The 26,356-nt window shown below is 40.9% G+C and overlaps 1 protein-coding gene across 1 annotated transcript; it reads left to right on the top strand.

The window, feature by feature from the left end:
- On the top strand, positions 1 to 23,998 carry LOC139206886 (ATP-binding cassette sub-family C member 5). Its single transcript, XM_070836485.1, has 29 exons — positions 1 to 234; positions 2,012 to 2,194; positions 2,663 to 2,818; positions 5,799 to 5,946; positions 6,940 to 7,173; positions 7,494 to 7,667; positions 8,426 to 8,573; positions 9,746 to 9,894; positions 10,012 to 10,119; positions 10,689 to 11,039; positions 11,139 to 11,210; positions 11,399 to 11,523; positions 11,622 to 11,694; positions 11,838 to 12,041; positions 12,256 to 12,381; positions 12,654 to 12,765; positions 12,884 to 13,068; positions 13,468 to 13,614; positions 14,553 to 14,682; positions 15,012 to 15,165; positions 18,058 to 18,186; positions 18,366 to 18,552; positions 19,306 to 19,395; positions 19,808 to 20,000; positions 20,117 to 20,276; positions 20,964 to 21,042; positions 21,146 to 21,259; positions 21,671 to 21,835; positions 22,754 to 23,998. Exons 2-29 carry the CDS (start codon positions 2,022 to 2,024, stop codon positions 22,844 to 22,846), a joined length of 4,179 nt encoding a protein of 1,392 aa, XP_070692586.1. The 5' UTR covers positions 1 to 234; positions 2,012 to 2,021; the 3' UTR covers positions 22,847 to 23,998.
- Positions 23,999 to 26,356: the final 2,358 nt, after the last annotated feature.

Genomic DNA, 26,356 nt, shown 5'->3' with positions numbered 1-26,356 from the left:
TACACGTGAGCCGTCAAGTGAAGCGTGTTCCCTGCCCATGTTTTCATCTGAGTCCCGGCCCGCTGCTGGAGAAGATGCGTCTGTGTGGTGGTGGGAAAGAGGTTCAGGTCTGATGACAAAACTTAGAAAAGAGACAACATGGTCATCAGCATCTCCATCTGCACTTCCTGCTCATAAACACAAGATCTGAGATCAGTTCTGCCGCTAAGTGACCCGAGCAAGGCCGACTTGAATGTAAGTGTACTCTGAATGAAAGCCTCAGTCAGCTGAGATGATGTAGTCATTGCAGTTACACTACAGCATTATAACACAGTAGATTTAATTGTAGTAGAAATTGTAGCATGATGATAAGACAAATTTAAAGTGATAGTGATGAATTTAACCAACCAGAAAGAAAAGTGTAGAAGCGAAAAAGTGTTGGTTTATGAAACGGTTTTAAAGACAGAAAAGGTGGGAAACAAATTACTAAATGTCTAATGTTCAATGACCTTTTCAAAACTGGTCTGCTTACAGAAGCAGTATTGATCATTTATCTTTTTTTCTTCATCTATCGTTTTATTTTTTACCCTTGAGTAACTAGATCCAGATCTGGCTAAAAAATGTCAGGTGAACAAAACATCTGTATCTTTGACATTTACTTTGCAAGTTTATCTTTGCTGATATGAGTGGCTTATCTGTGTACCGTAACTATATTAACTTTCTCTGGCCTAATTTCTAGTTTTCTTTTCCTTGTCTCTGTCCCCTATCAGTTGCCATACTGTATGAGTTTTTTTTCCTTTCCTCCCCACAACTGTTGCAAATGCAAACAGTGACCGATTGTGTGTTTTCTGACATCAGGTCGAACCAGTCTGCAGATGACAGACAAGTTTGTTTACAACCGCAGGCAGCCTGTCCTTAAAGAAAGCTCTGAAAAGTTCACAGCCATATGACAAACTTCACATGATGTAGGCACTGAGGGCTGCAGATGGAAACACAGAACCTCTTTTTCATGTTTTCTTTTTTTTTTTCCCACAACCCCAGTTTGGGCCCCTGTGCACTTTTACATATACAGCATCTATTTGTTGCAATGTATTTTTCAGCAGAACTTTAAGATTTGTGGTAGCTGGTATTTCTGGTTTGTGCGCCCAGTGCGTCATCCGTATTGAATCTCATCATTATCCACATTCTCCGGACAGTCATTCTGCACCCCACACAGAGACTGGCTGACCTTGTCACGGAGCTTTGCCATAGAAGGGATCAGTGACAGTGTACGGACATACTGGCAGCTCAGATGTCTGCTACCGAGCTCCTGGGGCTGCTGGCAGGTCGTCTTTAAATAGATAAGCACTTTAGTTGTACGCAAGAGAGGGGCCATGACCTCTGAACAAGGTGATTTCTCAAGTCTATCTGCGTCTCAGAGGGTGATTCAGCAAAACATGGCTCTTCTGTAGTAGTTATCTGGGTGAAAGGAAGACGGAACAGGCAGGCTGCTGTGTTTTATTCTTCCTTTTCCCACCGAGAATAAAGCTGAAATGTCAGGAAGTGTTTTTCTTGAAGATAAAATTTTCGAAAGAAGTAAACTGTAGTCGACTGTATATCACAGCATTCCAACAGATTGTTGCAACTGTGTGATCTTTAATGTTTTCAGTAGTGCTTTAACATCAAACAGTCCATTGACAGAGAATTAATCTGCAATAGAATAATCATTTAAACATTTTTCAAGTAAAACTGGCATGAATTTGCTGGTTCCTGCTCCTCAAATGTGAAGATTTGCTCGTTATTAAATGCTAAAGACAATTAGAAAACCCCAATTGGAAATGGTGCATTTTTTTAGGATTTTTCTGACAGTTTATAAACCAAATTAATAACTGATCAAGCGCGTTTGTCATTGTCTCTAAAAAGCAGAAAAGGTTGGAGTTGGAGGCTTTTTTCCGCAGCAGCATTTCTAGGTACCAGTGGGTAAATGTCTGTACGTGTATATTTACAGGCTGTTGTCGCACGTCTAAAATGTCATTTTCCGTTCTTTCTCCAGAGGGTCTGCCATGTTCCCTGATGCCCTAGAAGCAGCTGGGCGGGTGGAGGGCCTGCCCCTGTCCCCCCCGCAACCGCTACCAGAGCTGGAGGAAGAGGAGGCATCGGTGGAGAGGGGGCCGAAGAGACACGGCCGCTACCGACCAAGCCTGCAGCTTTTAAAGCCCTTCAGGATAACACACAAGTAAACAAAACTGTATATCAGTTTATGTGGCAACGCTCTGGCAGTGAGAAGGATAAAGATATACAGACAGTTTTAGGTTGGCGTCTTGACAGACACATACTCATTTAAAGACACACAAAAGTTCACATTTGTTGTATTTGCTGCCTGATGTGCTGACTGTGAGGGAGTAGCAGGAGGCCCTGATAAGGGGTGGGAACTTATCCCCCAGCGACAGGCAGCACCGTGTTTGAACATATGCCGACTGATAAATTGACCCTGGACTCGCCGCTCTCTCAGATTTCTGTTAAGAGCGTGCAAATTACTGTTCAAACACTGCAGGCATGGTTCACCTTTGGTAGACTCTGACAAGCAAAGGCGCCGCTTCTTTCTCAGTTGCCTATGTGGGCCCGCTCCCCCAACATAGCACCTGTGTGTATACCTGCATTTTTAGACATCTCACCCATTTCAGCGTCTTCTTCTCTATTCCAGGCACCAGCACCCAGTCGATAATGCCGGCCTGTTCTCATTCATGACTCTGCACTGGCTCTCCCCGCTGGCACTGAAGGCCTACAGGGCGTCCAGCTTGTCTATAGATGATGTGTGGGGACTGTCTTGCCATGAAGCCTCTGAAATCAACTGCCAGAGGTGAGGTAATTTTGACACTGCTGAGGTTTGCCTGATGAAAGTGACCTGCGGTGTTCAGAAAACTCTGTTTGACACTGAAGCACAGCAGTCCCAGAAAACTGCAGTTTGGGTGAAACGTGACATGAAAAGGGATTGTACAAAGGTGAGGCTATATACTACAAAGGAGTCATCTGTGTCGTCTTGAATTTCTGATGTTTTTTTCATACGTTTGCCACATGGGATGCAACCATGAGAAAGACCAAAAGGGATTTTTGGGAGTGGGTGCGTGATGTTTCAGGGACAGGGGACATGAGTGACACTGACTCACCTGATAGACCTTGAGCTGGTTGTCAGAGCTAACAAGCCACGAGAATCTACCGTCAGACTCCCGGTGTGTGTTTCTGAGGGGGGTTTCAGTGGATAAGCACAGGTGTCAGTGCAGACTGGCTAACATACCAACACAGAAATGGAGAATAGTCTTAAAAAATGCAATATTTACTGCCGTTTGAGTAAAGTTTGCTCAAAAAGTGAGTCAATATATAAGTATATATTTTTGACATGATTTTAAAGACTTGTGTGCATTAGCTGTGAGGCTAAGAGCCTGGGGAAGGCAGAAAAGATTGTAGAGACAGACTAACACAGAGTAGAGGTGTTTTTGGTCTTGTCGTGTTTGTTGGCTGGTAATTCATTCTTGTTGAAAATGCATTGCTGTGCCATTCACAGCAGTGGGAGATTTAGTGGGCCTGCTAGTTTTCCAATATGATACAAAAAATGATCTATTAAGGTGAAAAAGTTATGTTTTTTTTGTTTCAAGTGCCCAGTGGAGCTTGTTGTATCAGGCCATATTCAGGTTAACTGATCTGCATCACGCTGCTTCACTCTCACACTGTAGGCGTCACTGACGTTTTTTTCTTTTCCAAGCAAACACTGAGAAACCTTTGTTGCTTTCCTTGCCCTATGAGTGAGCGAGATGAATGTGGTGATAAATCATGTCAAGCATACTGTCGACAGTGACTGGAAAACAGGTGCAAGTTCAAGGTTGCATTCTCAGTATAAATATGTAGTTAAATTCCTCACCATGCAAACAACCGTCTAGGGTTTTATACGTGTGCACTGTGTTGTGTGCGTGCCAGTCTGTGCATTGATGAACTTCCAGTCTTCCTTTACTACCACAGGAACATTGTGCTGGGATGGGAAGCTGCTAAGAATAGCAGGGATTAGAGATTACAGTGAGAGTTAGTGCCTGACTTGGGTGGTTATGTCATTAACTCCTCTACCTGTGATGCGCCGTGTCTCCCTGTCACATTCATTAGCTGTCATTGACTGTAGCCGGGCTGGAGCACACCAGGAGATAAAAGTCACTGTTTGTCTGCCAAATCACAGCTTGAGAATGGACCTGTAGTAATGTGCTAATTCTGTGAGGTAACAATTAAGACCAATAAGGTTGGGTTAGGTAAGTAAGGCTGAAAAGCAACCAATGGTTTTTCCATTATTCAACAGCCTTTTGAGCACAATGACTTGGCAAAATAGAAGAGAGTGACTATTAGGGGAACTTCACTCTTGTATCTTGTGACAGCTGTGGGCATTAAAAATAACCTCTGAGGTTTAGTGCTGCTGCTGCTTTGTGTGCGTTAAAGAGCATATAGAGGGGAAGCAGTAAAGGAGCACAAAGCTATAACATGGGCACGGGTGGGTGATGGTGTGCATGAGCACGGCAGAGTCGCTGGAGACGGGAGGTCTTTATTATGTGTTTACATAGCAAGAACAGTTATGCAACCGCGCTGCAAAGCAGAGATGACGGCGAGAGGGGGAATGGGAAAAGCACCCTGGGAGAGTTGACACTTGTTGGTGCTCAGTGAGGTGCGAACCTTGAATGCGATGTCCTGGCCAACACACTCTCGAAACATCAGCTTCGCTTGCCATCTGGCAAACTGAGACGATAGCTGTTAGGAACACTTCAACCATGTTTAAAAGCAAATCAGTCCTCCTTTGGATCCCACACTGTTACCCCGGTTCTCTCATTTCCATTTATGTGTGTGACCAAGCACACAGTTTAAGATCTGCTATTCTATCGTGACTTTTTTCAGTTTTGTTAATTATGATGATGAAAACAATAAATCCACATCACTTTGGATGTAGAATGTGTTCATGTTCATCATTATGTAGGTGCATATTAACATAAAAAAATCTCTTTTATTGCTGTTCTTTCAGCACATTGTTCACTGTTCCTTGCTCGGTCCATTGATGAGATTCTTGCAACACAATGTACTACTCACTCAGAGGTCTCATTTCCAGTGACTCAAACTGTGCTCTGTGCAGTTATTGGGCTGCTATTAATTGTAATTTCTTAGATTCAGCACCATTTGACTTCAAGTAGTAATTATCAGTCTGTGTGAGAGTCTAGTTGGTTTAATGTTCTGTCTATCTCTGATACGTTTTTAATAAAGTCATTAAGACGTAAATTACTTTCTGCAGCTGCTCTGCTGCTGCTTTATAGAGTCATTAGCAATGATGCATTTGGCCAACAAGATATTTTACCCACTTCAAGGGACATTATACAGCAATAAAAGTACATTGGCACAGCTTTAACGTGTTAGGTAGTACCTCTCTCAGTCTAATTATGTGATGCACCATTCATGATTGTATATTGTAGGTCACCTTTACATTCAGCCGAGGTGCCTTCATTTTTCTTTTGTGATTTTCAACTGCCATGGTTGCCTGCCAGACTGCTTATATCCCCCATTGTGCTTTCGGGCAGTCTGATAAATTGGAAGTGCAACTCTGCAGTTTTCAGTCAACTTAAAATATCAATACATGAAGTACCCTTTTCACTTTCATATGATAATTTTGCCCTTTAATTTTGCAAGTGTGGACCAATTAGTTTGAGAAACTGTTGAGATTCATCATCAAGTAAATTAAGTTTAATCACATTGTAATGTTTGGTTGAGTTGTGACTTCATGTAACTTATCATCATTCTGTGTGTCTGGTTTGTGGTTCCAGGTTCGAACGTTTGTGGCATGATGAGCTGAAAAAACGAGGGCGAGAGGGGGCATCCCTGACGAGAGTCTGCTGGAGGTTCTGCCAAACCCGCATGCTGGTGGCCATCTTTTCCCTCCTCCTCACTATGGTGGCAGGCTTCGTCGGGCCCGTGAGTACCATCCAAATCCTCATCTGCCTTTATATTCCATTGATTCAGCTAATATGCATAGGCAGAGGCAATATGTTCAGCATGGTCGTTGGCGTGGAATCCCAAGTCCGGGTGTATTTTCTGAAAATCACTTTATTCCGTTTCACGCTGGTCTGAAAATTGAAACGAAACCATACTGGGAGATTACAAAGCCTTAGATAGTGAAACCCATATTAATACCGTAGATTAGCTGGTTTGTACCTAGTCACGCTTTGGCCCAGAAATATGTAGTTTTTTTTTTGGATGGGGGGGCTTTAGAATCCTCTCCAAACAATGCCCAAAGATGAGCATCAGATAGCAGAGAGGTTGAAAGTGCAGATTTTATAAGCATTCCTATCAGAAATTTCAAATAATCACCTGTCACTAAAGGATAATTATGTTTGGGATTCGCAGTTTATGGAATTACTGAAACGGTCCCATTGTTTCTCATCTTTTAATCTGTTTATTTTGATATGATGTTATGTGTACACTCTGTGCTTGCTACTAACCACAACTAATAGCATTAACTGGATTTAGTTCTTACACAATGACGCATGTGTCTCACATTCCTGACTTGATTATTTAGTGCACTTGCACAAGAGGTGTTGTATGTATTCGCTCTGCAGTTTTAAAATTTCCAATCTTCTTTAATTTACATCATGTATGATGCATCACAAGATGTCATTGGTCTTCCCATACCATGCCTGTTAGGCCTTCAAAAGCCCGTCTGTGTGACCATTCTCTGCATTTATATTTTTTATATTAACAGTCCCTGCCCTGCTTATCTCTAACATTTCCTAAATCATACACTCTCCCCCTCATCTCTCTGTTCTTTTTCTCCTCCTTCTCCTGCCCTAATTTATCTCCTCCATATTCCTGCTTTTCATCTGTGTTGTTTAATGTCATTTTTGTTCTGTTGCTATTTCTCTGCTGTGTCCTTTACCTTGTATTTCACTCTGTTCCCTTCCTCCTCAGGCTCTCCTGGTTCGAGCTCTGCTGGAGTATTCCCAGAGCTCAGGGAGCTCTGTGCCGTACGGCCTGTCTCTTGTAACTGGGATCTTCCTCATGGAGTTGATGCGCTCTTGGTCTCTGGCACTCATGTGGGCCGTCAACTACCGCACTGCAGCACGTCTCCGTGGGGCAGCTCTTACTTTTGCCTTCAACAAGATCCTCCGCCTACGCAGCACCAAAGACATCGGTCCAGGCGAGGTAGGTGATGTAACCCTGGAAGGGACTCGTCTCCAAATTAACTAAATCATCCCTCGCTGCGGGGCACCACATGCAGATGATTGAGATGGATTTAATTTATGCTATTACACCATTTTCGCTTAGATCTTGACAAATCCCATAGCCTGAGGGAGGGGAGGCTGCCTAAGATGAGTCATTACACAGCTTAAGAGGAATCATTGTCCAACAAGTAAATGTGGGAATAAAGATAACTGTATTTGTAGTATTGCTTTTATAGTCTTAGTGGTGTTCAGTTCATAGCAATTTTTTCATGTAATGGAAATCACTGTCTCTCTACGTAGCTGATCAACATATGCTCCAGTGATGGCCAGCGGCTATATGAAGCAGTGTCAATGGGCTGCCTGCTGGCCGGGGGGCCCCTGGTGGGAATTCTGGGTCTGTCCTACACTGCATACTTCCTGGGCCCCACTGCTCTGCTGGGGTCAGCCATTTTCATCCTCTTCTACCCTACCATGGTAAGACTTCAGCTAGAAGATCTGTATTAGTGAGACAATGGATAAGAACCTCTTTCAGTTCCAGTTTTGTTACAAAGACATAGACAAAATATAGGATACATTTATTACAGGCACAAAAATTAGGATTGCTTAATAGTAACACACACACACAAAGACAAATAACCATCACTGTTTTTAATATAGTGTAATTTAAATTGCAATCAACAACAGAATGTAGTTCCATTACAGACTTTTATAAAATTTATACCAAATAATGATCACACTCATTATAGCAGTGACAAGCAATTTAATTACAACATTTTCTAGAAGTTTTACCAAAAAGTTATGATCATACATACTGCAGCTGTGACATGACGAGCAATTTCATTATAGAAAATTCGAAAAGTTTTACTAAAAGTTAATTAGCAGAGTTAATTTATAATTGACTCACAGCTGCAACTTTTAAAAAAAAATATTTGGTTGGCTTTAGATTGTTTAGGTTAATTCAGGCTGTTGAAGAATACAACCAGCATATTTTAAAAGCATCATAACTCTCTGGCTATCAATCTCCTGTCAACATGGTAGCTGCTATTTTCAAATCACACTCAGTCTAAGCTGGAGCCTGACAGCCAGAGACCCTGGTATTGACGTGAAAGGCATTTATCACTCTGGTCCCCCGGACAGCCCTGCAGCACAGCTAATGTGATTGTGTCTGCTTTCATTTCCTCCCCTGCCACTTATTTCTCTTGTCATCATTTCCCCTGTTTCTGTCTGGACAGATGCTTGCATCGAGACTGACGGCGTATTTCCGCAAAAAGTGTGTGGCTGTGACCGACCGGCGCGTGAGGCTGATGAACGAGATCTTGGGCTGCATAAAGTTCATCAAGATGTATTGTTGGGAAGATGCCTTTGCACAGAATATTCACAGTGAGTGGCTGTCATGTTCCCAAATGACTCAGCAATTCCATAATACACTCCTCAGTTCATGTTTGAGGTCAGGAAAGGGTTGTTTTATAGAAGTACGAGCTTCATGCTATTTAGTGCTTTAAATAGGCTTTTTTATTCCCAAATCACTCAGAATAAAGGGTCACCTCATTAAAACACACGTCATTGTTGCAAATTAGAAACTAATTGGTCAGTTTATCACTTGAAATTAGACTTATCCCCTTAGTGAACCAGCAAGATAACCCTGACCCTAAATCCATTTCCATTAGCTTGCTCTGTTTAAGTCCTTCCCTGAGTCATCCCCTATCATCAAGGCCAGTCTGAATCCCTTGGCTTCAAGGTTAATTTGCAAGGTGTTTGGGACCTTATGATACTTTGAATGACTGTCAAAGCTGCTCTACTTATCCGTGAATTAGCGATGGCATTTCCTCATGAGGCCCTCGCTGTAGGTTGTGGATAAGGATCATTTTCCCCCTTTAATCATGCTCTAAATTAGCCAGGTGGGGCTCGTTTTCACTGCTGTCCTTTGATTACCCATTATAATCATAATTAATTGGTATTCAGCTTAATGGCCAATGAGTCTTAAGAGTTATAGTGTCATTCCCTTCAATTACTATTGTTGTTAAATTGATGATCACAGTGTTTTCGCCCCGGGTGTGACTTTTGCTTTGTAATCCACACAGAAACACACATAACATCCAAAGCGAATCCTATGGAGAATAGCATGTTGCAGGAGGAGGGAGTTCTTTTATTTCGCACACAGAGCTGCTGGGGCTGAATTAAAGATGCACAAGCTTTTTGTTCCACTGTTTGCACCCAATGAACTGGGTGAACAAAGCAGCTAGCGTGTGCATTTGGGAGATACAAACATGGAGGAAGGGGGGCAGGATTTGGGCACCACACTTGGGCAGTTATCAAGGTTCAGCAGGTTTTGAAGCCCCTTTGATACCATGTATGGATGTGGGGCCCTTGTCCTCCCTCTTGTATCTATTTCTGTCCACTTGCTGTGCGTTGGTTTGCGACTCTTGTGGTATTGTTGATTGAATGTTCACTGGAGAACCTTGTGAGAGTCACTCAAGCCTTTATTCTCTCTCTTTATCTGCTCGTGTATGGCTTTGTATCATCTCTCCCTCTCTTATATATCATCTCAACAGAGGTGCGGTCAGAAGAGAGGGGGATACTGGAGAGAGCTGGCATCGTCCAGAGCCTCACAGTGGGTGTGGCTCCCATCGTCGTGGTGATAGCAAGCGCCTGCACATTCACCCTACATTTAGCTTTGGGCTATGACCTTACTGCAGCTGAGGTATATTAAAATTGATGTGGCAAGTCTGCTGCTATTGTGAGCATTTATAGATTCAACAACAGCGAGTCAGTTGTAGCTCCAGTTAAACATTTTGTCTTTGTGTACTTCCTACCTCAGGCCTTCACTGTGGTTGCAGTTTTCAACTCCATGACCTTTGCCCTGAAAGTCACACCATTGGCTGTCAGGTCACTGTCGGAGGGTGCTGTCGCAGTCAAGAGATTTCAGGTGACAAATATGGACAAGTATGTGTGTGAAATGTCCGTCCACTTGATATTTCATACACTAAAGTTGACTTAGAGACTGTGGATACAGTATGTCAATGGGTAAGCAGTGGGTTTTACCTTGCTCACAGCTAATCAAAATGTGCTACACCAGCCTACACCCCATACCCATATTTTTGACATACTGTATTCCAAACTCATGGTAAAAATCACATGCTAGTGAGAGATGTTTTCACAGGGCCAGCTAGGGTTAAGTAAGCAAATGTTTCTGCCATGGATGCACCAAAAGGTTGGAGCTATCCTGTGTTTTAATACAATGCATAACAAAGTAAAGAAGGTCTCAAGTACAGGCTGGTCTGTATTCATTGCAGCGATGCACTGCTGCCAAAACCTCATGACATAGCACACACATGTTAAACCATGTTTAAAAAAACCCAGAAACTTTGAGTTTTATGAAATGTATTTTAGCCATGTGTAAAAGAAGAAATAACAATCAGTTGTCCTTTTGCAAGTATACATTTTTAGAAATTTTGTGATCGCAATATGTGGTCAAAATGTTGTTTTTCTCCACAGAGGCTCTTCATGATGGATGACAGAGAGGTTGTTATGGCCAAAATGGAGGATCCTTGCAATGCAGTGGAATTTCAGGACACCACACTGGCTTGGGAAAAAGCACGCCCTCCAGCTGCAAAACCTAACCCACCTCCCAAGAAGCGAGGAGGGATGAAGCGCGTGCTACGCAGGGAGAAGCTTAGCCTGTACATTTCCACAGAGGACAGCAAAGGAAACAAGGAAGGTCCCAATGCACAAAGTCTCCTCACAAATATGGAGCAGGAGAGCCCACAAAGCACCATCTCCTCCACTCAAAGCATACGACCTCCATTGCACAAGACCTTGCACCGCATTGACCTGCGCATTAAGAGGGTAACAACACACACATCAACAACATATTTATTTAAGTTTGTCTTCGTCTGCTTACTGTAAATCCCACAATATTAATGCTAATGTTTTCCCCCTATTTAGGGCTCACTGGTTGGAATCTGTGGAGGTGTCGGTAGCGGAAAAAGCTCCCTTCTGTCTGCTCTACTGGGCCAGGTGAGATTCGGCTGGATGTTCAATGACATTGCATAGTTTATGTTGCCTCTTTGGGCAGCACAGACGTGAATAATAGCAACAAGGATAGCTCTAGTCTTCTTGAATCTTTAATTCGCACCTAATGTTGCAGAACAACCCACGATTTGGAAAGGGATGTTTCAAGTGTTTTCTCTGTCTTTGTGTTGCAGATGACTCTGTTAGAGGGTAACGTAGCTGCCAGTGGTGGCTTTGCTTATGTGTCACAACAAGCCTGGATCCTCAATGACTCACTGAAGGAGAACATCCTGTTTGGAAATGAGGATGACCAAGACAAGTAAGATCAAGTATTACATAACATTACACATAGAAATTACATCAGGGAGAATAAAAGCAATAAAGGCTGAGATTTTTTCCTTTTTGTTTCTTCAACAGATATAACGCTGTCCTGGAAGCCTGCTGTCTTCTCCCAGATCTTGCAGAGCTCCCATATGGAGACATGACTGAGGTATCTGTAGAAAACTGCTTTTCGTAATATGATTTTTTAAAAATGCCTGAAAAATAAAATGATGTGTGCAGCAGTTTTAGTTTATGGAAATGTTTGCAATTTAGTGCAACCACAACTGTTTTATTTAAACTTTCGCTCTCCAGATTGGAGAGAGAGGTGCCAACCTGAGTGGAGGGCAGCGTCAGAGAGTGAGCCTGGCACGTGCCCTCTACAGCGAACGGCCCATACTTCTCCTGGATGACCCTCTGAGCGCTGTTGATGCCTGTGTGGGTTCCCATGTGTTCAATAAAGCTATCAAGGGTGTCGCCAAAGGAAAGACGTTGCTGTTTGTAACCCACCAGCTGCAGGTTAGAGACTGAATTTCTAATAAAACCAATTTTTCCTTCAGAATGTTAAATTTTTCCCAAAGCACATCAAATAACTGATGCATAATTGGGTAGTTTCAGTATTGTGAAAAAGTCCCTGCCTTTTTGTTCTTCTTTAATGAGTGTAAATATCTGTTGTAAAGCTCTAAATATCACAATGTAACAATAATTTGACCTTTATTATTTTATTTTTTAGTATCTGCCTGAGTGTGACACTGTTATTCTGATGAAGGATGGTCAGATTGCAGAGTATGGCACCCATGCTCAGCTAATGGGTAAAGAGCGTGACTATGCCACCCTATTCAACAGCATGCAACAGGAGGTAAGACCCGGGGCACATGAGGCACTAGGCCAGTTCTTTTGAATAAGACATCTTTGCCCCCACTACAAAATAACACTGAACATTACAAGCTGAATAATTCATAAATCCAGACAGGCAGGCCCAATAGCTGGAAATGTTAATGCATACATGGCCTTTCATTATTGATGCGTGGATTGATTCACTGGTGAGCTGCTGTTGCTACGACTGCTGTGATTTGTGGCGGTGGCATGTTTCAAAACTACACTTTCTTTCCCAACCTTGTTATCTCTTAGAATCTGGTGAAAGAGAATTTAAAGAACAAACGGCAGAGGGCAGGTGCAGAAAAGGCTGGCAGTGCTGTTGATGTTGCCAAGGTCGCATCAAAGGTGGAGAGCAAGAAAGGAGGTGAGGGACCCAGCCACTTTTCATGCTCCACATGTAGGGTGAATGCTAAATGCTTATTTTCCTTGAGAACGGTTCACAAATAACGCTACTTGCTTTCTTCTTTGCATCTATTATTTAGAACGACTGATGAAAGCTGAAGAGAAGGGCTCTGGTGCAGTCGCTTGGTCTGTATATGGTGCCTACATCAAAGCAGCAGGGGGTCCAGTAGTCTTCATCATCAACATCCTCCTCTTCCTCTCCACCACAGGCAGCATAGCCTTCAGTAATTGGTGGCTGAGCCACTGGATCAGACAGGGCAGCGGGGTGAGTTTGGACACGATCCTATTTTGCTATAATATACACCTTTTTTTTGTTGAGTATTTTGCTCCCAAAAGAGAAATAACTACTGTTCTTCAGTGAGTTGTGAGAGCCGACTGAGCATTAATCTGAATGTGCATGATTAAAAAAGTAACGGCACCACGGTAAACTTAATTAAAAACAAGCATGAGCAGCGAAGAAACAGATGTGCAGCAAAGCAGGCGGTGGCTGCTTATTGAGAAATGTGCTTGGAATAGTAAACATCATTGAAGTGACTGATTTTCATGTACTTTCTGTATGCCTAAGTATGCTTTTCTCAATTTCATTAGAGGCAAAATTCTTACATAGGGAAAAATTTGATTTTTTTTTGCACTGTTTGTAATTTGTTGCTCCATCTGCCCTCAGAACACATCATTAATCTTGGTGAATGAAACGATGGAGAGCAACAGCATGAGCCTCAACCCTCACATTCGGTATTATTCAACTGTTTACATCGTATCTATGGGAGCTGCTTTATTGCTGAAGACAATGAGAGGGCTGGTGTTTGTGAAGGTGAGCTTCCTCCACTGTTTTCCTCTGAGACTCCTTTCTTTCTGTTACATGCTTTGTCTATTTAATCACTTATGATAGTGGTGTTTTAAACAACATGAATAGTTGATACGTTAGCGGTGTAGTGTACAGTTAAGCAGTGCTCCTGCCTAATTGTCTTTATTGTCATTTTTTCATACTCTCATGGTTCCAGTGCTATAATTGAAAATGCCTGTGGGCCAAATTCATTTATCTGTCCACTGCCATGTCTCACAGCTTTACAATGACCGTGTGTGTGTGTGTGTGAGAGAGAGAGAGAGAGAGAGAGGGAGAGAGAGAGTGCAAAAGAGACAAGAGAGAGGTAAAGAAAGGAAGGATGTGCGTGCATGCATGTGCCCCTTCGGGTGTGCGTCCCTTTTTCATGCTAACCCATCCTGACACTGCTTTGCAGAGGTTAGATCCCCACGTTAATGTGTGCCACTTGAAATTGCTAATTTTTCAAAGATGGCTAATCTTTCTTTACCCCTAGCTGTGATGAGATCTTTGGGAGTGTTGAATATTCCATTAATAGAATTAATTTGTTCTCTGCTGCCACATGTAATTTCTGTCCAATTGTTGAAATGTCTCTTGCTCATGAGGTCATGACCTTTATGTCAGCCTCCCAGAAACTCATTATAAATGAAGATTTGACAGCTTGCCTTGTGCGAAGAAAGAAATAACTACTCGCCACTATGAGTAGTTATTTGCATATGTTGAGGTAGCATTTGCAACTCTGCGGGCAACACGTGCTCGCCACTGTATTTATCCATTGTATTTGTGTTTGACGCTGAGCACATTGACAGACGATTTCGCTCCAACACTCTGTTTATCCAAGCCGGGATTCTTTCCGTATGTTTCTTAAAGTTGTTTGTTAACATGTGTCAGGTCTCGTGTTCAAACACGGTTGTTGTTTGTGTTGACAGTGCACGGTGAAGGCTGCCTCCGTGCTCCACGACAAGTTGTTCCGCAGGCTCCTCCGCAGCCCCATGCACTTTTTTGATACAACACCTCTCGGGCGGATCCTGACCCGCTTCTCCAGAGACATGGATGAGGGTGAGGCTTGATTTGTCTTGACTGGGAACCTTTCCCCCAAGAGAGCTCTCAGTCAGTGAAGTCACCCTGGTTGACAAGGTGTAGTGCAAAGACACAGTGTGATTTCACATGGAGTTTTTTTTTTTGCCTGAGGGAGCTTCTTTCTATTATCCACTTCACTGGTGTCTTTGCTTGACATGTTGATTTGTGAGTTGCTGTTTTGTGGATGGTTGTTTTTGTTTCTAACCTTAGTATTTTTGTAGACTCTGTTGTGAAAAGAAACACTTTTTTTCCTCACATGTAGAGATTCGCACATTGTGTCTGATATATAATATGTCTTCTCTCCAAAGTTGATGTGCGTCTCACCATGCAAGCTGAAATGCTGCTGCAGAACCTGACCCTGGTGCTGTTTTGCTTGGGAATGGTTGGCATTGTCTTTCCGTGGTTCCTGATCTCCATCTTACCCCTGGGAGCCTTCCTCTGCATTGTGAATCGTGTCTCCAGGTCAGACTCTCATCACCTCTGTTGTTATCAGTGTTATTGGCGTTGAGCCCGGGATTCAAACAGATAGTTTTCACATTACGCTCCATCTCCCAGCAAGCAACCTGAGCTGTGTTACCGGTAACAAGTGATTAATAAGCAACAAGCACTCAAGTTACTTTACGTGTCAACAAGTAACTTAAAGCTGCATTAACTGAGACATGTTTCTGGTCACCTGATAACTGCAGACAGTAAGGTAAACATTTAGCTCAGAGTAGTTTTCCAACATCATCTAGTTCTTAAACTGATAGACGTTCAACTTCATTCACCAGTGAGTCACTCACATTGTCTGTCTGTATTTAGTTCAGGGCAGGTAGTCTGCAGTGGGCTTATCATTGTAACTTTTTGCTGGCAGCTGCCTGCTTCTGCTGCAAAAGAAGTTAAAGAGAATAGTGAGACTGAACCATGCAGTAAATGTGGGGCTGGAAAAGCACCGACCTAAAACAGGCTAGAAGTCTCTGCAGAGCTGCAAAGTTGGGTGATTATTCTCTTTCATTAGTTTTCATTATTCTCTCTGATTTCAGCATCACGAGCCACCATTTTAAAAAATTTTTTTTTTGCTTTGGATTAAATGTTAAACCAAACAAGTCTAATGCACAAAAATGCTGCCAGTTAGAAAGAGAATTCTGTATGTTGCGCATGTGATCAGCTTTACATCTTATAAGCAGAGCACAGGCTACTACAGACTAACAATAGTGAAACGATAGCACACATGGCATGAGGAATTAGGTGATGCAAGCTTATCAGTTCCTTTTATTTTTAGGATGTTTTCAAAATGTATATGTAATACTGAAGGTAAATAACAGTGAAAGAAGTACAGTGATAAAGTACAGTGATAATCTCTATCTGCAAGTGTGTAGAGTGCTATTAGTCATTGATTTAACAGCTTCTGTTCTGCGGTAAATGTTGAAGGAACGCCCTGGCTGATCTGATGTCTCTGCTTTAGTCATTATTTACGTGGTGTGGCAATTGTGCAATAAAGGTGAATCCACTGAGGGGAACAGCCGCTTGCTGGTATCTTGGGAAATAACCACAGTATCTTGTTATTTCTTGTATCTGAGAGATCAAGAAGAACGTGACTCTCAGCGTTATTGTTGTGCGTTATTGGTGTAAAGTCAGAAATGCAAAAACAACAATGCTGCACATGTCTTTATACACATTAACAGTACATGTGATATGTTGCTTTTTACATCATATCAAGTAATGGCCAATATAGAGTGACATGTGTGATGATTTAGATTAAAAAAAAAAGCATATTTGTTTGGCAAAGCTGAGTTTTAGGAGGTGGGGATTTAATGACACTGATTGCTTTATGTTCACAGCTGAGCCGTCTCCCTGCTCACAAATCAAAGTTCCCCTCCCTTTCTGCGGATATTAATCACTTGATGTCTTGTCCCTACATAAAGTGGAATTCTTGATTTCTTTAATCCGATCTGATACCAGTTTGTCTCTTCGGGGATCTATTTAATTATGAAATATCTTCTTTTATCTTTTAAGAGATACTTGATTTGTATTAAATTCAAGCTGAATTAATGTTAATCTTTGATGGGGTAATAAGCACACAAGAACCAAGAGGAAGGGATGGTCCCTAACTGTTACCAAAAGGTAATGATCACCCTTGGCAACACTTAAAAAGAATGACTGTATTTTAAGTCATGACATGTCAGTATGCGTATGGATGTTGCATCAAACTGGATCTCCCATTGAAATTACCCACTTCTAAAGCAGCCTTTATTGAATTCTGAAATGAAACTGCCCAGGGCATAAACATGTTTGTTTGGATCACAGACTCGAAGCAAGGAAGTGTCGTGTTCTTTCCCTCTCTCTTCTGGGCTTTTATGAGAAAACCAAATGATTCATGGGAGACCTGTATTTCACATGCACCATCCATTATATCATGGTGTCTAAAAGTAGAAAAACACCTCGGCTTTGTCAATAAACCTCCCTCACTCACACTACCACGTGGATGGTGAGTCTGGTGTTTGTCTGGCTGCCAACTATATGGCTGCCCGTGTGCGACATAATATTGCACATGCATCAGGTAGTGGGAAACAGCCGGAGCGGTGTCAGGAAAATGGGTGCTGTGTCATTGACCACATCCCTCTCTGTCCACCGTGTCATCTTTACCGGTCTGCCACACTACTGCAGCATTAGGGCTGATGCATTTTCCATTCCTTCTTTCTTTCAGTATCCAGGTATAACATCAGTGCTCAGTTCAATATCCTACAACGATATCAGTGTGAAAGAAATGTGGCATGTATATTGTAAAGCTTAAAAACACAACTCCACAAATGTTTGGCCTTCACATTTCATACAGGGTTTTGTTTTCGCTCAGTCTTATTGTTGGAATATATTGTGCTTCATGATGTTTTTCAATTCAATGTAATTTATTTGAAAGATTTGCTTCTCACATGCCGGAGCCTATTTGCACACAATAACCAACCATTTTCATTCAAATGAGGCAAACCTGAGTAGAGGCTTTCCAATTCTGCAGTGCTGCAAACTTGCCTAATTAGGATTTTCACAACCATTTGGGGTTGCAAATCAAAACAAATTTTAGTTTTAATGCATTTCTGGAGTTTGTTTGTCTATGCCTGTAACTGATTGATTTTTAAGACAATGTAACTTTTAATCACATATCGAAATATGAATGTGTGAATGAATGAATTTATGAGTTATAGACTATAGAAAAACAGCCAGAAGTCCAAATGATAGTAACATTTTGCAAAGATCTACATTTAATCCTTTTTAATTCCATATTTACAAAATATAAAGATATTTTTTGCTATAAATAATATGAATTTAAGTCCCATAGCGGGAAGGTAAATGTAAAAGATTATGTTTTCCCATTTCCAGGGTTCTAATTCGTGAGCTGAAGCGCCTGGAGAACATCAGCCAATCACCATTCACTTCTCACATCACCAGCAGTCTACAGGGACTCTCCACAATCCACGCCTATGGGAGAGGGCACGACTTCCTGCAGAGGTGAGTGTAATGGCGTCTGTCAAGGATGGAGATCATTAAACTTTAATTCCATCTTATGATTCATAGTTTACTCCTAGTTAGTAAACAAACCAATGCTCATTTCCTCCCAGCAAGAATTCAGGGATAGAGTTCTGCTCACTTCTGCTCTAGCTGAAATGGGTTTATCTGTAATTTTTCAGATATCAGGAATTATTGGACACCAACCAGGCCTCCAACTACCTCTTCAGTTGTGCCATGCGTTGGCTGGCTGTCCGCCTGGACCTCATCAGCATCTCTCTTATCACTGCTGTAGCACTTCTCATTGTCTTCATGCACAATCAGATACCTCCAGCCTATGCAGGCTTGGCCATATCGTATGCAGTGCAGGTTTGTAAACAGAATGTATGGAGACCCTGGCCCTGACCCTGTTTGTAACATCTATCATTAAAGTGCCCTTTAAGTGTTTTAGGGTTTACTTTAGTTTAACATGTTGCATTTATGTAATTGACTTAACTGCTGTTTGGATGTAAATTTGAGCGAAAACTTGTCCAAAATGACACTTAAAGCGAGATAATGCAACTTTTGACAGAGGAAATTACACTTTGTTCCTCTTATAAATGAAAAGTTGAATTCAAACGCACTGTTGCCAAATACAGTACCCTCAGAGGTTTTGCTGCTTAGTTGGTTTGTTTATTTGAGGTACTTTTTGCTGCGTTACTGATTCAGTTTGCTGACCTCATGACTCTTCTCCACTAGTGCTACAGTTACAATAGTTACATTACAGTACAGTAACAGTTACATTTTAGTATTAAGCTAAACAGTAGTTTAGCACAACACTAGTACAGCAGTCATTTCCGTAGGCTCACTTGCCCGTCTTAGGGTAACATTTGTTTCCTCATTATTAAACTGTCTGATGTTTTATTGTTTTTTTAAATGGTCAGTGCTTTAGTGGATGTCGTAATGGACAGAGTCATTAAATCCATGTCAGAGAATTGTGAAGAAGCCATATTAACAAATCACTGTGTAATTTACTGCTCGTTTGTTGAAGCCGAGCAGCACATATAATGTTTTTCATAGTAACTGGTGTGACAGTGTTAATCATTTACACTCAAAGTCTCTCTGCTTTTCCTTCACCTCCAGCTGACCGGCTTGTTTCAGTTTACGGTGCGGCTTCTCTCAGAGACTGAAGCTCGGTTTACATCAGTTGAGAGGATCAATCATTATATAAAGGTAAGATAATTGATTAGCACGGGGAGGAAGGTGGATTATGTGGCACAGAGACACATTGTAGACGCAGACCAGCCCAAGTATAACAGAGCAGTTGAATTCAGGGTAGTTGGCGTGTCCAGACATGTGTGTGTTTGTTGTGTGCGTGTGATTGTATGTGGGTGATAAGCACAGCAGGAAGCAGATAGAAACCCAGTATGTGGTCTTTGCACACTCCAGAGCACATGACAGAGCATGTTTCACACAACAGCCATCAAACTGCAAAGATACAAATATCAACTCAACTTTTTCTTTTCTGTCTCAAGTGCAAAAGAAAGCTCATATAGAGAAAATCACTACGAATCAGTTAGGGGGCTTGCACCACCACAGAGATTTAGAGATTAATACTAGATACCATCATCATTCCTTATCTCAGCGTCTAGAGAGTGAAGCACCTCGTCAAAGTCCTGAGGCAGCCACTCCTGCCCCCTCCTGGCCTCAGCAGGGAAAAATCACCTTCCAGGATGTGGAGATGCGTTATCGTGATGATCTGCCGCTTGTGCTTAAGAGTCTGTCCTTCACCATCCAGCCTGAAGAGACCATCGGCATTGTGGGCCGCACAGGATCAGGTATGAGTGACCCTCTCTGTTCCCCTGCCAGCAGCTTTTTCAGCCTGTTTTTTCATCACCTTTCCAACATGTACACACATTTCCTCATGCGTTATCTTTTCTGTATGTGTTTGTAGGAAAATCCTCTCTGGGCGTAGCTGTGTTCAGACTCGTGGAGCTGACTGGAGGCTCTATTATCATAGATGGAATCAATATCGCACAGATTGGTCTGGATGACCTGCGAAGCAAGCTAGCCATCATTCCTCAAGAGCCGGTGCTCTTTATTGGGACAGTCAGGTAATCCAAATGATAATTACTTGTATCAGCGAGCTTTATAAATTATGCATCATTCTGGTGTTACAAAATTTAAAAAGCAGAGCTGAGAAAATAATTGAGAAACACGCACCCTCAACCCTTAATGTGCTCTGAAACAACATCTCTAATGGAAAATCCCTTCGTGTCCTGTGGTGCAATAACATGGTCGCACTGGACATCTGTCACAAGTCATATGTAACACTTCCATATGTAACAGTCATGAGCCTCAGTCAACCTGCCTGTTTAAAACTATGATATACAACTTGACAAACTGAGCAGAATATGTTGTACATCTCTGTTTGTGATCCTGTATAAATATATGCACATATAACCAACACATTGGCCTGAAAATGATTTTCTGAAGATATTTGAGTTATACTAGATACTATTTGCTGTGTGTGGGCCCAGGAGTGATCTAGGCTGTGTCTATTAAGGGCAATGTAGAGCCGCACCAGAGGGAAATCATAAAAGAAACAAAGATGGTAAATGGTGCTTGGCAGTGAGAAATCAAAGACAGGCAAGTCTGATTGAAAAAGACATCAGCATTGCTTTTATAAAAGCCAACAGTGACTCAGTTGCTTTACTGATGCTGAATACCTTGTTTTAGCTTGTTTGTTTTAATATTACACACACACAATTATGTCACAATAATGTCATTTTCTCCTGTAGGACCAATTTAGATCCATGGGACCAATACTCTGATTCTCAGATATGGGAAGCTCTTGAGAAGACGCATATCAAAGAGATGGTAAGTGTCAAGATGGTTAAACGCTGTCAGATGATGCCAAATTATGCATTACTTGAATAGAATACCTCTACCTACAACTATTTACCCCTTTGACCTTCCTCAGGTCAGCCAGCTGCCTCATTCGCTCCACTCAGAGGTGACAGAGAACGGAGAGAACTTCTCAGTGGGAGAACGACAGCTACTCTGCGTGGCCAGAGCCCTGCTGCGCAACAGCAAGGTGCTGATTGTGTAACACTGCTAGTTCACCTTCACACGTGGGACGTTCTTTGTTATGGGTGACAATGGGAGCCTAAGAATGGGAGCCTAAGAAGTTTCATTATTTCATGATTATCAGTTTCATTATTTCATTTTATTATAAGAAAACAGAACTTTCTAATGTTATAGAAATGTAAGTGTGTCTGTGCATGGGATAACACTGCCACCTAGTGGTGTGTAATATAACCACATTTCATGAGTTTGACATGAGCGTCACACAGTATGATATATTTTCTAATGTGTCTTAATGATAGTTCTTAATTACATTACATTAGCACAGACACCAAACCATTTATTTTTTTGGATAATTTAATCTTCCCGTATTGTTGTTTATTGCCTTGTTACATTGCTCATCACACAATTTTTTTATTAGATTCTTATACTGGATGAGGCGACAGCAGCCATCGACACTGAGACAGATCGTCTCATCCAGGAGACCATTCGCTGTGCGTTTGGCAGCTGCACCACGCTCATCATCGCCCATCGTCTCAACACAGTGATGAGCTGCAGCAGGGTCATGGTCCTGGACAACGGCCAGGTGTGTATGAACGCAGCATGACTGATTGCACGGTAGCACGATTCAGCCACTCGGCTGAAACTCATTCCCTCGTTGAAACACCTCTGATTTACTGTGTGAATTGGTCCCTTGAGGTGATGGATTGGATAAGACAGTGCACATTTTACTTAAATGGTCTTGTGCTCAAGCTGACATTTGATGCAAGTAGTGAACATGGAACGCACTGGAATGATTACCAGTTTCAGTGACACACCTTAACCTTGTTAATAAGTTGAGTTTACTGCTCTATCAAAGGATTCATCAGTGTGCAGTGGTTAGAGGGGTGAGTGAAACATGATATATGCATCAGGAAAGATTCACAGTGTGAATTTATCCCTAATTTGCTACCACTGTGACCATACTCTCTGGCCTGCCTGCCAGTGAAAGGCCAGTTCATATTCAGAGATGAATGAAATTTAGTATTTTATTATTATTAGATAGCCCTAAATAATCTAATACTTACTATAGATTGCATTAAATAGCACATATTCATCTTTGATGGTTGCTAGCTTTTATTTCACGCTTTTAATTTGTTGTATATCATCTCAAATGTTATATATATATATATAACCCAATATAGCAGAAATGAATAGTGTCAATAGTGTCAACATTCGAGTATCAAACAGCTGAGTGCAAAGTACCTTCTAGTGATCAGTCAGCAGTGGTTACAGAAACTTGTGTCATACACCAATTGTAACAATGCTGCCTGAGGAAAATGTTTTCCAGATATTACAATTCTTTTTATATGCTGCCTGTGGGAAATAACTGTGGTTGCAATATTACAGAAAATAATATGCTTTGATTTTTGTTCTCTCTACACAAGCTCATAGAATGAGCACGTTGAACCTCTCATTATATATGCTGGTACTGATCACTGTTTTATCCTTTTTATTCTCATAGATCTTGGAGTTTGACAGACCTTCTGCTTTGCTGGCTGATGAAAACTCAAGATTCAGAGCCATGATAGAGGCTGCAGAAAACCAAAGCAGATAAAAGACACTGGAGCTGAACTTTGCTGAGAGCGGTGACACCACAGAGTATTCAGTAGAATACCTGAATTGCACAAAAAAAAAACACAATTAACTCAGTCCTGCCATGGTGTGAAAGTGATGTGTGTGCACACTGCTCCGTGTAACAATGCCTGTTTATTTCCAAACCAAAGACCCTGGGACCACATTTCTGAAGGACACATCAAATGTCACTATGCAAACGTAAAAGCCTCCTGCTTTTTGCCACCGTGCCACAAGAGTTATTTCCTGGAGGCCAATATGATTAACTGCAAGTGAAACAGAGCAACGACTCTGGCAACAGCACTTTATATTTCATGTGGGCACATGAAAGGACATGTGATGCTTCCTGTTCCTCTGGAGGTCAGCTAATCAGCAAGGCTCTGAATTAGTTTTAGTGAGTGTATTTCCATAACTAAGACCTCTCAGTGCAGGAATTGCTGTTAAGAATTTATTAGCTAGCATTGATTATTCAATATAATAACATAAAAGAAAATCATCTATTAACCATTTGTAGGAGGTACAGTCTAAAACATGTACAAGTCTAACATGTACTAAAAAATGTTACACCTTGTTTTTTTTGCATTTTATGCAGCAAGTTTAATCTTATAATGCAGTATTTTTAGTAAGTTATTGCAGATATGATATGTGCCTAGAGCTGCAAACATTTTCAGGTCATATAATGGAATTAGCCATGTAAGCATGCTTTTTTCAGACTGCATGCAAGTACTGTGTGGAATGAGCTAACATTTCATCCAAATCCAAATGCTGGAGTTTAAAATCTGCAATTTTTTTCCACTGATGGTCATATTTTTTACCAACAAGGTAATTCTGGTGTTGAACAAGTTATATAGTTTCAATTAAGGTTGTAAACCACCACAATATGTATTGTGCAACAAAGCTCAACCAGACCAAGATCAGGATGTGTCTTTAAATAATGTGTTTTCACAAAGAGGAGAATTGTCAACTTCTGCCTTATAATCAAGTACGTGCTGAACAATCATGAAGAGTGCAATAACTTTGTATTGCATTGATACATTTTCTAGATAGCCTTTTTACACTTGTGATTGTAACGTTGCAATATTTTTGAAGAATTTTGAAAAATTCTTGTTTTTCAATAAAAATATTTTTTTATATATATGCTGATGTCCAATTGTCAAACATATTATATTATGCTGAAGAGCAATTGCTTTTACACACCAAAGTCTGTGTACAGGTCTCTGAGAGAACTGCAATATGTAGAAAAAAGTAGAATGAAGCCATTTTGTGGCTCAAAGTACTTTATTTGCTTCATACACACACACACACACACACACACACACACACACACACACACACCTGTTCCACAGCTGATAGCAAACAACATCAATTCTCTAACCAGGCTGGCAAATTGTTGGAATTCTTGAAGTGAAAGAGGATATTTATTCATTTATTTGCGAGAGTCAAGGGACGGCTCAACACAGTAGTTACTCTGTATGGCCTTTGCAGAAATCTGTGTGAGTTTGTATGTTTGTGTGTAAGAGAGAGAAAGAAAGAGAGGTAGATAACTATGTCCACAAACAACCAGACTCAGTATCAATACTTAGACTCCCTACTGATTATTAGAGTTACGTATCAGATAGTCAGCAACTCAGTCCCTGTGTATTAATTATCCAGGGTTTACAACATGACAGAACCTTATCTTCCAAACACTGCGCTATCAGCCTTCTTTTCTACATGATCATTTCTTAGCAGGGATGTGTGCATGTTCACTGTGTTTGTGAGGAAAATGTTTGATGTATGCTTCACTGTGAATTGGGTTTTGCTACTCATTTGCTCATTTGTCACTCAATTTCTATTTAATAGTCAGACTACCTGTCTTCCCAGGTTACAGTCTGAATTGGAAAGTCGTATTTTAACATTGCATTGGGGAGGATACTTGACTGCTGTTGCTGGATGTTTTAACAAATAAGATTAAAGACATTTCAAACTATAAATATCTGTTCCTCATTCACGCTCTCCATGGTTACCTGAAAAAAATAGCTGCTGGCCTTTCTTTTTTCTGTGGGGTTTTGATCAAACACATTAATTTTGGAATATGCACCCAACTGAAATACTGAAGCTCCTAAAACTAAACGTTGGCACAAGGAATCATTTGAAAACAGGACGACCTCAAGCACAGGAAATAAAGACAAACACACCTTGAGACCCAAATCATTTTAGATCATTCTGTGCAATTATGTGTTCTGCACAAACATCTGCACAAATCAGCTGTTTTAGAGCTCCTGGTATTCTGGGGCAACTGGTTGTTAATCCAGCCTCCCATGTAACTGTTTAAAAATTTAGTGAATGTGTAGGGAAGGATCAGACTTTGAAATGTAGTCAGTTACTGAAGGCAAATTACATGGCAATTGTTAAGTAGTAATTCACTGGTTTACTAACTAACTAACTAACTAACTAACTAAATAAATAACATTATCTGAATGATTTGAATGAAACATTGAAAATATTGTACCTTATACTAATAAAATGGATGCAGTCACTAAAATTAAGCTCCACAAATATTATTTTTTCATCTTAAACGTCTCACAACATTTTCAGACAAATTTAATTATCTTTACAAAAACAGTACTGGCACAAACATCAGGTGTTCTTTGTGTATTGTATAACACGTAGGATGATGTTTCTTTTGTGTACACTTCTGTTGCTGTTGTTCTCTAATTCATCTGGAGGACTTTGCTCTTGTAACAAGAGACGCACTTACTCAAAACATTAATCTTACATTTTCAGTGTACATAAGAGGGAATAATAACTCCATTATCTATAAATCACAAACTGGCAACCTGATAGGAGTAAACGTGTCATCATTTTAAAGTTGCCATATTAAAGGAGTAATCAAAAATTTAATCGTGTAATCCATGACACTGTAACTATAAAGCAATTGCAACTTTCAAAAGTGATCCAGGCTGATTATAGTTACTTAGTTTTTGTAATCTGATTACATAATCCTGATTACATACAACCCATCACTACCCAGCCATGGAAATGAGTGAGAGCAGTTCAAGGACAGGATTAGTACTTGTGACACACAAATATAAGTGATTAGTTTCACTCAGTTCTCTGCTTTAAATCTGTACGCACCTGTTCATAAAAACAGCAATGATGTAACCTCACCATTGATTTAATTTGTGCACATTTGAACAGCATCAGTTTGTTGTATGACAACAAATTAAAAAAACTTGAAATTCATGTATTTTTTTCAGGCTTTGACACTATTACTGAAGACCATTGAATCATTGAAGTCTTCCCTCCATTTATCCTTATGTTAAAAGAGCAGGGTTTTAATTGTAACTATTGCAGCATGTGTTAGAGGCTTTGCCTATTAATTGTAAAAAAAAACAACAACAACAACAACAATAACAAAAACAGCAAAAAACAAAACAAAACAAAACAAAAATTTCATGCAAGTGCAGTACTTTTATTTTGAAGTTCGGGGATGAAAGCCCACTCTTTTTTG

Source organism: Pempheris klunzingeri, chromosome 9 (assembly GCF_042242105.1).
Source record: "Pempheris klunzingeri isolate RE-2024b chromosome 9, fPemKlu1.hap1, whole genome shotgun sequence".
Lineage (NCBI taxonomy): Eukaryota > Metazoa > Chordata > Actinopteri > Acropomatiformes > Pempheridae > Pempheris > Pempheris klunzingeri.
The sequence above is the reverse complement of the archived record's forward strand: the minus strand, read 5'-3'. Positions and strand labels throughout refer to the sequence as shown.

Bases quoted from the DNA above. Each gene is read 5' to 3' on its own strand.
- LOC139206886 (XM_070836485.1), top strand. From the start codon at position 2,022: ATGTTCCCTGATGCCCTAGAAGCAGCTGGGCGGGTGGAGGGCCTGCCC. The intron at 20,001-20,116 runs GTATGAGTGACC...ATGTGTTTGTAG, and splicing joins TGTGGGCCGCACAGGATCAG to GAAAATCCTCTCTGGGCGTA. The intron at 21,836-22,753 runs GTGTGTATGAAC...TTATTCTCATAG, and splicing joins TGGTCCTGGACAACGGCCAG to ATCTTGGAGTTTGACAGACC.